The 11,398-nt window shown below is 41.5% G+C and overlaps 1 protein-coding gene across 2 annotated transcripts; it reads right to left on the reverse strand.

Annotated features, from left to right (window-relative positions):
* Positions 1-246: 246 nt before the first annotated feature.
* pik3r6 (phosphoinositide-3-kinase regulatory subunit 6) lies at positions 247-10,662 on the reverse strand. 2 transcript variants are annotated; one of them, XM_085911461.1, is made up of 23 exons: positions 10,582-10,662; positions 8,018-8,073; positions 7,504-7,581; positions 7,129-7,233; positions 6,876-6,967; positions 6,373-6,441; positions 6,128-6,260; positions 5,947-6,016; positions 5,706-5,883; positions 5,161-5,302; positions 4,183-4,269; positions 3,608-3,839; positions 3,027-3,290; positions 2,687-2,786; positions 2,454-2,573; positions 2,030-2,137; positions 1,768-1,870; positions 1,634-1,695; positions 1,462-1,552; positions 1,318-1,379; positions 1,123-1,232; positions 558-754; positions 247-492 (listed from the first exon to the last, which is right to left on the reverse strand). In XM_085911461.1, exons 3-22 carry the CDS (start codon positions 7,559-7,561, stop codon positions 598-600), a joined length of 2,343 nt encoding a protein of 780 aa, XP_085767587.1. In that variant the 5' UTR covers positions 7,562-7,581; positions 8,018-8,073; positions 10,582-10,662; the 3' UTR covers positions 247-492; positions 558-597. The 2 variants fall into 2 exon arrangements, with proteins under 2 accessions (XP_085767587.1, XP_085767586.1); XM_085911460.1 differs by having other exon boundaries at positions 247-754.
* Positions 10,663-11,398: the final 736 nt, after the last annotated feature.

Here is an 11,398-nt window from a genome sequence, read left to right on the forward strand (position 1 = left end):
AGAGAATAAATGTCTTTGGGGTCGCTGAGGCAAAAAAAAAAGTTCAAATTTCCCAGCCCGCACTCAACGTCACACGCAGAATTTTGAAGGCTGGTACTGACGACCAAGTGCTTGCTGGATCGCTCGCTGCGAGAAATGATTAAGAAGAACGAGTGACGCTGTATTTTGGCCCCTACGCTTGTCTCTTACAAGTCCAACCCCAAGTTATCCCGCAACGTCAGCCGGTGGACGTGACACATGGCTGCAAACTAGACCCTTTATCTCGAGGCAATCGTGAAAACTTCATTTATTTACACCATTTATGATCGGATTGTCAGGATTTACACAGACGTCTCTGCATAAAAGACTGCTTACAGCGCATCCATATGAAGCACAGGTGAGTATCTGCCATCGCATTTTGCCCTGGATAACAAGTGGCAGCTCTTCGACAAGCCCTCAACTAGGACTGACCGTGATGATGATGACAATGTGCCATCGCAACACATCTCCGACCTTTAGTCCAAAACATTGGATATCAATCAACAACACAGTGGCCACAGCCGAGGACTCCATTTCACCTGAGCTTTGATATGTCACCAAAGCATCTTTACGCAGAGGTCAGTCGATGAAGCCGGCAAAGGTGTTGACGGGTACACCGAGTCCTTTGGTCATGTACTTGCTCAGGCCGGCGTCCTTGTGCTCGCCCAGCTTCAATTTGGACATCATGTTTTTTTGGATAAAGTATCCAGGGTCAAGGCAGGGAATGATTTCAATGCTGCAACGCACAAAAGCAAGACAAAACATTTGCCTTTTTGTGTGCATGTCTACGCACATTGAGGTTACTACAACCAAAAGAGAGCCAGTAGTTTGGGACGGAGAGCAGATGAAGTTGTGTGTGTGTGTGTGTGTGTCTGTTTCAAACCATGTAAACCATATTGAACCAGGCTCAAGGAGAGCCAGCAATTTCAATTTAACATCCGTGACTATACCCAAAAAGGCTCCCCATATCTAAATAATAGTAAAAATACAGCAAGCTCTTTTTATGACATGACACAAGATGGGTCTTGATCGATTGACACGAGTAAAATGCTTCAGTCGAAGAAAAACGCCGTTTATTTGTATTGCTGCTTGATTGACTCTTACCTCTCCACATCATTATAGATCCTCTGACAGTCTCCGTCTAAGGTAACTTTGAGTGAGGAGAGAGTCTCCAGTGAACACATCTTGATGTTATTGCTCCTGATTTGGAACTCCTGGAAATTTCAAAGTCGTGTTAGGAGGAGAAAAAAAAGAAAAAGACATTTCTAGTGTGGGGAATAAACAGGGAAGAAAACATACCCCGTTGTTGTTTTTAGCTTTTGCTGACCATTCCTTCAAGGTGAGTGTCAAAGAGTTGAGATCTAAAATTATGGAGAGATATCTTTAACGCCAAGCTGGAACATTTTTTTTTTTGTTGTGGGGAATAATGACAACCGAATGAACCTTCTTTTGCACTCGAGGGAATCGCATTGACGCGAGCGCCAGTCGTCCTCATGGGGAGGCCTCTGTCAGTGTCGCGGCCACTTAGTGTCACCTACACACGCACGGCGAGCAACAATAGCATCTTGAGCTACATTTTTTTTGTTTTGTTAAAAAAACAAAAAAAACACCTCACTTTTTTGTAGCTGACGCAGACAAGTGCTCCGTGTGGATCAGCCACACTCTTCTTCGACTTCTCTGTTTGAGAGATAATTATGCTGTCGATAAGTATGCGCGGATAGTTCAGCATGCCTGCAAACTTAAAATCACCTCTCATGGGCGCTGAAGCGTGACGGAGATGAGGAACGGCTACCTCTAAATGTGTGAGGAAGACATCTTCCACTGGTTCCTTGGTCATGCTGCTAAATGTAAGCTGTTCATGGAAAACTTTATTGATTACAAAAGTAAACATGGTTTTCATGCATTGACTTTATAAAATGGGAATTAAAGATAAGTTTTTTTTTTCTTAAACGATGCATTGAATTAAAAAGAAAAAACCTCAAAGACATCAAATGAATAAAAGGCAGAATACCTTGACAAAGTAGATGTTGAAGTTGACTGGCTGCTGGCCCATTCGCACGTAGTAGGAAATGACGTCGGACACAAATGGCTCTTTTGACCTCGATGGGTTGGTTTGTTGCTTGTTAAGAATAAAAATAAGAATTAAAAAAGTGCTTACTTGGGATACAATGATTACGGAAACATTTATTTCTAGTATTATTCAGTTTAAGTTCAATCTAATTAAAATAGAGTATTATCATAGCCGTAAAAGCATAATTGGGATTGTGGATTTGATTGCACGCTGCAAAAGTATTGCCGTGACGTGACGTTTCTTGATAAAATCAGTGTTTATTTTCCTGTAGACATTTAAAAGTGACTAAAAATGCAACTTTCTGTGTTGCCGTGTAGTACTTTTTTTTTTTTTTTTTTTTTCTCTTCTTTTCTTTTTTGATTACCATTTTTGCCAGTTTGGGCATCATGCAGCCTAAACTGCTGATGTTGCAGTTGTACCACGGGTCCACCACGCTCAAGTAAGATCCAAGAGTGCATGGATTGTGCTTGCGCTGAATGTTCTCCTATATAAAGAAGTTGAATTAGTACAACTACAGTGATAGCGTTCAACAGTCCAGACACACACACACACACACACACACACAACAAAATGTTGAAGGAAAGAAAGTTCCCTCACCTTGTCAGAGGATGTAGGAGTTGGCGAATCACAAACAGGGATGTAGTAAAACTGCAGGTTAACTTTCATGCTAAGAAAAACTCTCCGGGCTTCTCTTTTCCTGCAATGGAGGGTGAGACAGATGAGAAGCCCAATCAATGTTCAGAGGCCATTAGGCAATAATATATTTAAAAAAAAACAAAAAAAACATTGCTGTCAGTCCAGATTCTAATCCTGCAAAAAAATAATAAGAATAATAATCTTTGAGTTACACAATCAATCATTACTCCTGCGACTTGAGTCACTTTACTCCCCTTCTATCGCCAACCCACAAGTTACTCTATGTGATCGAGTCCCTCACCTTAAGCAGTAGTAGGCTTTAGCCAGGCGGCCCATGATGGCGTCACCGCCCATGACGACAATTCTGGCGGTAAAAATCCGCTGCTGCCTGAGGAGAGCATGGCTTCCTGCTCTCCTCTGAAGTGTGACCGCTCTTCCTCCGCCCTTATCGCCAAGTATTCCCGCGTGACCTTCCATGGTGACCTGCATCAGCGCCACGCTGTCCTTGGCAGACGGTTTCACCTTCATGCCTCCACGTCGGGACAACCTAACAGACTCTTGTTCACTGTGGGTGGGGGGGGAGATGTGGCCCAGTTCCCATTAAAACATTAAATATAACTTCTGAATTAAAATTGTTTCATAACTGTATCGAGGATATTTCGTCAAATATAATTTCCCAATTGAAATGGCTTCATCATTCAGCATTAAGAATATTAGTAGCTCCTAGTTTCCATATTTGATTCATAACAGTTCACACAATGTGTGTTGGTTTATTTGTTTGTTTGTTTTTTCTCGGTAATGCATTTTTTTTTTTAAAGTTACATAACTGTGAATTTCCCTCCCTTGAGTCTTGTTTTCCGAATCTTTTTTTCCCCACAGTACCTCTTGCAGGGTTCCCATGAGGCACCGGCGCTGCCCGATTCGATGAACGAGTCACCGCCGTGGGGCAGGTCTCTTTCGATGCCGCTGTCGTTGGACAGGACGGAGAAGCGGGTCTTGTCGGGTGGCATCAGGTCACCCGGCGAGTCGCCCAGCTCGGGGTCCTCGAGCTCCGGATTGAGGGAGAACTGCTCTGATGACGAACTGGATCGCAGCCACTTGGCTACCTCTCGCCCTGTCGATTAAGAGTGTGGAGAAGAGGATACGGGTTTTTGGTCATCTTTTTTTCTACGGTATTTTTCTATATAAATGAAGCTGCCTTACATTGACTTGCCTATAAATATTGATCAAAATTATGACTATCCTTAATTTATCCTCTATGCTAAGGATTTCTTATTGTTTGTTGCATAGCGCCTAAATGTCCGTTTTTATGGATAAAAAAAATGATTGAGGGTAAGTAGAGGAAATGTTTGAATTGTTTTTGACCCCTGTTGAACTGTTGATTCTATTCAGCTGACTGGTCTGAACAACTTCCTGTAGACCCCCCCCGTCCGCCAACAATAAGCAGGACCACTCACAGATATCCACTTCCTCCGTCCACAGGTGGAAGCTCATGTCAGGATTCGGAAGTGGGCAGTCAAAAAGCGGTCCGACGGAAGCAGCATCTACACAGAGAGGGAGGAAGAAGAACCGACCAAAAGTGTCACAATGACATTCAAAAACAAAACATCCACGTTTTCTCGGAGACGGGACGACGACAGTTTCGTCAAATGGCTCGGCTGCGTGACTGCAGTGAATTTCCGGGAAGAATTAAAAAAAAATAAAAAAATACGTTTGATAAATGAGACACACGTCAGCTGACTGCACTGTCAGGAAGTTTGATGGTGGAAACATGTCGATCACAAACTGCTTAACACGGGGAAAGCTTGTTCATAGAAAAACAAATCTTGTATTTGCTATTTTTGTGGTCACACCTAAGCAATACATGAAATTATGACCAGTACCTGTAAGCCATTTAGTAGGATCTTGATGTTGCCGTTAAGGTTAATTCACCAATCATGTTTTCCCATCTGCAAGTGTAAAATAGTTTTTTTTCCCCTCCCAATTCAGCTAATAACTTATCTACTGTACTGTTACAATTTAAGTAAATTCCAAAACCTGACAAGTTATTTAGGCAAATATGCCAGCAAATACTACGCGTCCTTTGTGAGGCTGGTTTGTTTCATTCAGAAATCTTTTCTACACAACAAGGACATTTTTTTTTTTTTTGTGTGTGTGTGAGAAACATTACGTATACAACTGGCGAACGACAAGTCCTTCAACAAACCTGTCAATTAGTGAATTGAGAAAAATAGAATTCGAGAAACAGAAAAAAAAAAAAAATACTGTGATTATCCCGAAGAATAAAAGAAACATCTTTTAGTCTCGTGTGACCGCCAGCCTGTTTTACATCAACCGTTGCTGTGGTCACAGTGGCTAATTTCTGTTCAAGTCATCCACGACGATCCTTTTCCGCATCTTACAACATGGCTGGTGTGCTGTGGTGAATTTCCTACCCAGGTTTGGGCTTGTGACAATATCGCTGTGTAGCTGCTGAAGATGGCTCTTGAGCGCACTCCCCACCCTGCTGCAATCCTCTTCCACACAACGCTCCGCAGTTGCAATCACATCCTGAAAATAAGGCTCCACGTCTATATCCTGTTCCAAAACACAGAAATACACACAGGAAGATAAATATATCCAGGCTTGGTATTAATAGCAAAAAGAGGAAAGGTCTCAGCTTGGTGTGTATGCCTAAAGCGTGTGTTCTGTTACATTAGGCCCGGTGCCAATGGAGAGCAGAGCTTCATTGAGCATGTTTTATTTGACACATATATAGGCCGAGGATTTTTTTTTTTTTTTTACATAAAATCAAAATTAACACTAGTCGCTAAATACATTCATTTAAAAATACTATAGCAGTAATCCCTCGTTTAACGCAGATCGTTGGTTCCAAAACCAGCGATAAAAAGCTGCAATAAAAGGAACCGCCACGTAGCGAGGGATTACCATAACTGTAATCGGTAAGCGAGAAGACACAAATAAATATCGTTGTACTTACTTTCAAGATCTTCGCCAAGTTGGATGCATGGCACTGCTCTCCTAGAGTGGCCTGGATGGAGTGTTGGACCACACTGCGCTTGTGCTCTACTGAACTTGAAGATGCCGCCTCAATGTCAGCCAACAGCACTTGTGCCAGGGAAGCAGAAAAGACCTCCGGATCAGCCAGAACAAAAATCCTACAACCAATCAGACACAAAGTTTATGTTGAGTCACAAGAAGGGTTATCATTCATATCGTACCTCTCTTGAAAGGGGTAATGCTCATTCTTCAGTCTCTGCTCCGCTACCACCATCCTCTGATACAGAAGACCTGTAGCATGTGTGAGCATTGGTTCAACCGGCTCACCGTAGCAACCCTGCGAGGGATCTTAAGGCTAAAAACCCTTTGTCGGGTGTCTGCGACCAAAAGACGGATAAATACCTGGAAAGGAGCGCTCCATTTTTATTCGCCTGGTGTAGCTGAGCCCAATGGTGCAGTAGGGCCGAGGGTAGGTCAGCAGTCGCTTACAGAAGTCATAAACACGCTTATACAACTCATCTGGGATGTAGGCTGTCTGGGATGTCGAGCACAAAAAATGTTTCGCTTTGGCTCGTTCATTAAATCGTTCTTAATAAACACATTGTGTCCTTGACATTTTATTGGAGTTTTGAAATTCAGACGTATACCTGAATGATGGCATACATGAGCGTGTGGAGCAAAGGAATGACGTATTCCAGGCTGTCCCACCTCTCCGCCTGAAGGGAAAACCAAACATCTTCAGAATCAGAATCATCTTTAATGGCCGAATGGTTAAAAACACGGAAATGAATTAGGGTTGTCACTATCAAATACATTTTACTCCCATTTAATGCTGTTCATTTGGTATCGTTTAGTGATAAAAACAAGAACAACCAAATAATATCACACAAGAGGATACAAAATATTTGTAAAAGCAGATGTTTGCAAATGTTTTGATTCAACGCAAAATAATATAAAATATGAAAAAAAACAAGATCATCTGTTTATTTTCATGTATGAATACAACAATTTAGACTGAGACTATTCTAAGGTAAAAAAATAACTTTGAACGATCATTCCATGAGCAAAACGGTTGCCGACAAGTTTAAGAATCGACGACTCAATTAATTGGAGCATTTTTGACTTCTGAAAAGCGAGTAAGATGATTCACCTTCTCCAGTTCTTTTATCAGAACCCACAGTAGAGACAAGCTGTTGGCGGGACTGTTCCCAACCTTCTTGTGTAAGGTCCATCTTAAAATTCCTAAACAGAAGCATAGAGTTGAACACATCGACTAGCTAAACGAGTCACAATTTTGTACGACTGTGTTAAATTCAAATAGAGTGGTTGACTAATATCAGAACACTGCCTGATTCTGTAATGGCGGCGTTTGCATTTTACACGTTGAATGGTACAGTCAGTACCTTTGTTGTGACAATCTGGGGACTGGCGGACGTCCGTTTCTCGAGGCAGCACAGCCTGGACGCTGCGGTACAGCTCTCGCTCCGGAACCGTCGGGAAACAGCCAGCTGATGACGTCATAGAGAGATTAGACGACTTGTAACGCATGAAAAGAAATTTTGCTCGGTGAAAGAAGGGAACGAATTGTTGAATGTGCCGTCTACGTGTTTTGCTATTTGTTACCGTAACACCGATGCTAGTTTTGCATTTTGTGTGAGCAGATATTTGTAAGGCAAAGTCTAGGTAGGCTGGTTAAAAACATCTAATGTCTTTCATTTTCACCTTGATCAAGTTATTTTCAACTCCATCGACAGTATCACCAAACGTGCGTCACTTACCCTTGGACTCCATGTTGAACAACCTGTCGGCGTTATCCCAAAGGGCCTGGCAGGTCATGACTCACATTCTTTACGTGTCTGGAAAGAAGCATTACAAAGATGACACGGACAGGAATTTCCATCCAAATTCACCGTCAAACAGAAAGCGAACGTAAGGCAGGAAGTTCCATCCAAATTCGCCATCAAACAGAAAGTGAACATAAAAAACCCCACAATGAATGTGTGAAGGTGTTAAAATTGTATTATTTTTGGTTGATGCGAGCCAGTGCTTAATGTGTGTGTGTGTGTGTGTGTGTGTGCGGGGGGGATCTCCTGTTGATTTAATCACTTTTATTTCTATGCTCATTTGTCAGTAGCTGTAGTTAATCTCAGGACTTGTCAATATTCTCGGGCGTTGACTAAAGAGGCGCTATCAGTTGACTAGCAGTTGTCCAGGCATATAAGAAACGTGCAAACAGGAGAATAAGCCCCTTCGGTAAATAACTCAGCAACTCGGGACACGATGCAAACTTACCACACAAATGTCACATGGCCATACAGAGCAACACACTCCCATTCAACTTGACAGAGCTGGGAAGGAGAGAGAGAGCAAGAGGTGGGTTGAGGTCATGAGGCAACATACTGTTGGCCAAAGAGCAGGTTTTTCTTCAATTCAAATTGTATATTTTCTTGATGCAAGACATTCACAGGCAACACTTGATGATTTCACTGGTGCATTTCCGCACAGGCGTGCTGAGGAGTGGTTTTGTGTGCAAGGCTGCAACCTAACCGCTAACACCACGCGTATACTTGACAGCGTGCGCTGTGCAAAAGGCTGACACGTACACAACGCTTCCTCTGTCTGAATGAGTGGGCAGACGATGATGACTTGAGGAGGAGAAGGAAAAAAAAAATCTATAAATAGGTTCTCGGTTAAAAAAAAAACATCAGCTAAAAGATTTGTATTTTTTTTTTTAAAGATTTGAGTCAACAGTCCCTCAAGTAAATATTGTGTATGGGAACATGCCATGAAGGCTCATAACAGATAGTATGTTATTGTATGATGCTTCAGTTGGCTCAGAACTAATCCAGGGTGTACACCACAGCTGACCTTTAACCTAAACTGTATTTTAAAAAGATATACAAGACAGTACTGTAGCCCACCCAAATAATTTTAAGGCCCCCACTTATTTTTCTTCTGTCCAAATGATTCACTTTCTGCTCTGTCCGCAATGCCACTCGCTCGCTGCCGCCGACAGTTGCCATAAGTGTGGCGACGCTCAAACAAGGTTGGGAACAATGCGTTTCCTTTCTGGCGCGCTTAAGACGCCTCGGAAAACAGGAAGGAGCTGAGAGCAATGCGTGGAAGTGCGCTCGCAGAGCTAAAGTACGTCTTTTGCTTAAGTGGAAATCCCCAAAGTTAAGATCGCCTTGGAGGTGAACTCTTACTGTACATGAATACTCGCTGAGAACTGGGTCATATTTACATATAGGCTTCAGCAAATTTGTTCAAAAAGTGAGAAAAGGAAAATAGCTAACGCACATTTAAATACAAACTCTCCAATGCCATAAGACATTTTTCTTCCTCCCATCTTATGAAGTGACTAAGTTGGCCATGTGACTGACAGTTCGAAGAATTGTGAACACAATCTGAAACATTATTGTCCTAAGGGTCTCATAATAATTCACAATCTTGGCTTACATTTAAAGACACGTCCGCTCGATTTTCTTAACGTACGTGGTAACCTCACAAACCTATGCTAATCGAGCAACAGACTGCGTTTATGCTACTCGGCTCAAAACTGAAACAAGTAGCATTATAGTTGCCTCTTGTCTGAAGTACACTGAGTTACTTTGTCTATGTAATGTGCTATACATAGAAAAAAAGAACACCATGGCCTTGCCTTGGGCATGTCATCCCCGCGTCGCGGCCGCAACCTCCAGGCATGACTAATCAGCATGGAAAGTGAAGCACAAGCATGACATAATAGACTGAAACAGTTACCGTCTTACCAAAGCCAACAACAGAACATTTCTTCCGTCCCAATAAAGGCGATATCGCAATAACAGTAGCAGGATATAAAACTGTTTGAGAAAAAAACATTCACTGAGTTTGATAACACTTATTTATCTTGAACGCCACTATTGTGAAGTACTTTCGGGGCATCTTTGGAAATCCTTTCTGGCTGGGTAGCCTTTTTGGGAATTGTGCTGCCCCATTTAAGAGTACCTTCATACTGATGCTTTCGTCTTTTCTGCTTTGGCGGCCGGCATTTGGTTGGTATAAGAAATTTTTGTAAAGGATATCTTCCAAGTTTATTTAGTCAATGGTATCAGTGAAGGATCACTGGCAAACAACACCAGTCATGCCCCCTCACGGCCAACAGGAAGTCGGACAATAAAACAAGGAAGCGTGGTTTTAGATTTTAAGAGACACAACAAGGCACTTCGGGGGGTTCCAATCACATCTGGCACTCTTATCAAAACGCCTTTATTATCTCGGGAGGGAAAACATTGAAACAAGCATCCCCTGGGTCTTCCTGTGTCATGTTGGGTTTCTGATGTAGGATTTTACAAAGTCACTATGCTACATTGATATAGTATTACCAAGAACACAATAAATTAATTATTGTAATGTAGTTTGGGAGAACTTGGTACTGTATACACTTGTTTTGTGACAGATTTATTTTTTCAACCTAATCTTAAATCAAAAAAGTACACATTTCCTGTACAGTAAGTCCAATGATGGACTCATCAAGCTAAATCTAAAATAGTAAGCAGTGTAAAAATAGCACGTTATGGGCGATTTTAACGACCTGCGTTGTTCATTAATAATGTAAATATCTCAGAGTCACAAATATTTTGAGATGACACGAGTGATGGAGGACATTGTTTATATAATAAGATACGATAAACGGAGATGTGCCTAGTTAAAAGTAGCACCACAAACACATGACACACTCAAGCAAGAAGAGCGAGCGACACCTGTTCGCCTGACTCGTGTAAACGTTTCCAAAACAGCTACAACAACAAAATACACACTTGTACGTCTTGTAAACGTAAACATGTCAATAAATGGTAGAATTAAATGGATCTTACCGTGAAGACCGCGACTGCCGTCAACTTTAACTTTAAGGCCACATTTTCCTCAGCAGCACTAATCATGGGGAGGTTTTAAACCACGCCCATTAAAACAGCCGACCAATGGGGAGGCCGGTTGAAATGACGCCCGATCAACCAATGAGATCACTTGTCAAAGTGACGGATGGAACAAGGGTAGAATAATACACCATTTCAATTGCAATATTTTATGCATATTAAAAAAATGATAAAGTTAACCATAATAACAATGAGAATAATTCACATACAATTATAAAATGGTATCCTATCCCCAAAGTACCTTATTAATCATTAGAACATTTTTTTTTTAAATAGTTGAGTTTCTTTGCAATGAAATAATTCTAGTTTGAGGAATATCAGTCGAGCATTTTCCTCGAACAGAAAGAAACGCGCATATGTGGAAAGTGCAAAATAAGTTGAAATATAACGTGTCAAAACACAAATGCGCATTAAAGCTACCACTCTTTCGGGAAATTAAAGAAGGGAAAGTCATATGAACACAATAAATCCAAAACTGTACACACTTCATTGCATCAGTCAAACCCCTAATTTGTGCCAACATCGCCCTCTGTTGTCCAAACTGTTTATAATTTCTCAATGGCCTGGAAGAAATTCTGCCATCACAAAAAAAGTCTATGATACACACATTGTTTGCACTCAATTTGTACATTCATATTTTTTAGTTGTGTCATTGCAAAGTGTTTTGGAAGAGAATTGAGAAGTCAGTCTTAGGCATCCATTTTGTTTGCATATACACCATTTTCTTCCAAAGTCCTGAAAGCAGAGATCTTAAGGG

This window comes from Syngnathus leptorhynchus, chromosome 5 (assembly GCF_054491065.1).
Source record: "Syngnathus leptorhynchus isolate UIUO chromosome 5, UIUO_Slep, whole genome shotgun sequence".
Lineage (NCBI taxonomy): Eukaryota > Metazoa > Chordata > Actinopteri > Syngnathiformes > Syngnathidae > Syngnathus > Syngnathus leptorhynchus.

Excerpts from the sequence above, each read along its gene's own strand:
- pik3r6 (XM_085911461.1), bottom strand. The coding sequence starts at position 7,561 with ATGACCTGCCAGGCCCTTTGGGATAACGCCGACAGGTTGTTCAACATG. Across the intron at positions 5,303-5,705 it reads ACTTGGCGAAGATCTTGAAA|GATATAGACGTGGAGCCTTA; the intron begins GTAAGTACAACG and ends GTTTTGGAACAG. Across the intron at positions 1,553-1,633 it reads TCTGCGTCAGCTACAAAAAA|GTGACACTAAGTGGCCGCGA; the intron begins GTGAGGTGTTTT and ends GTGCGTGTGTAG.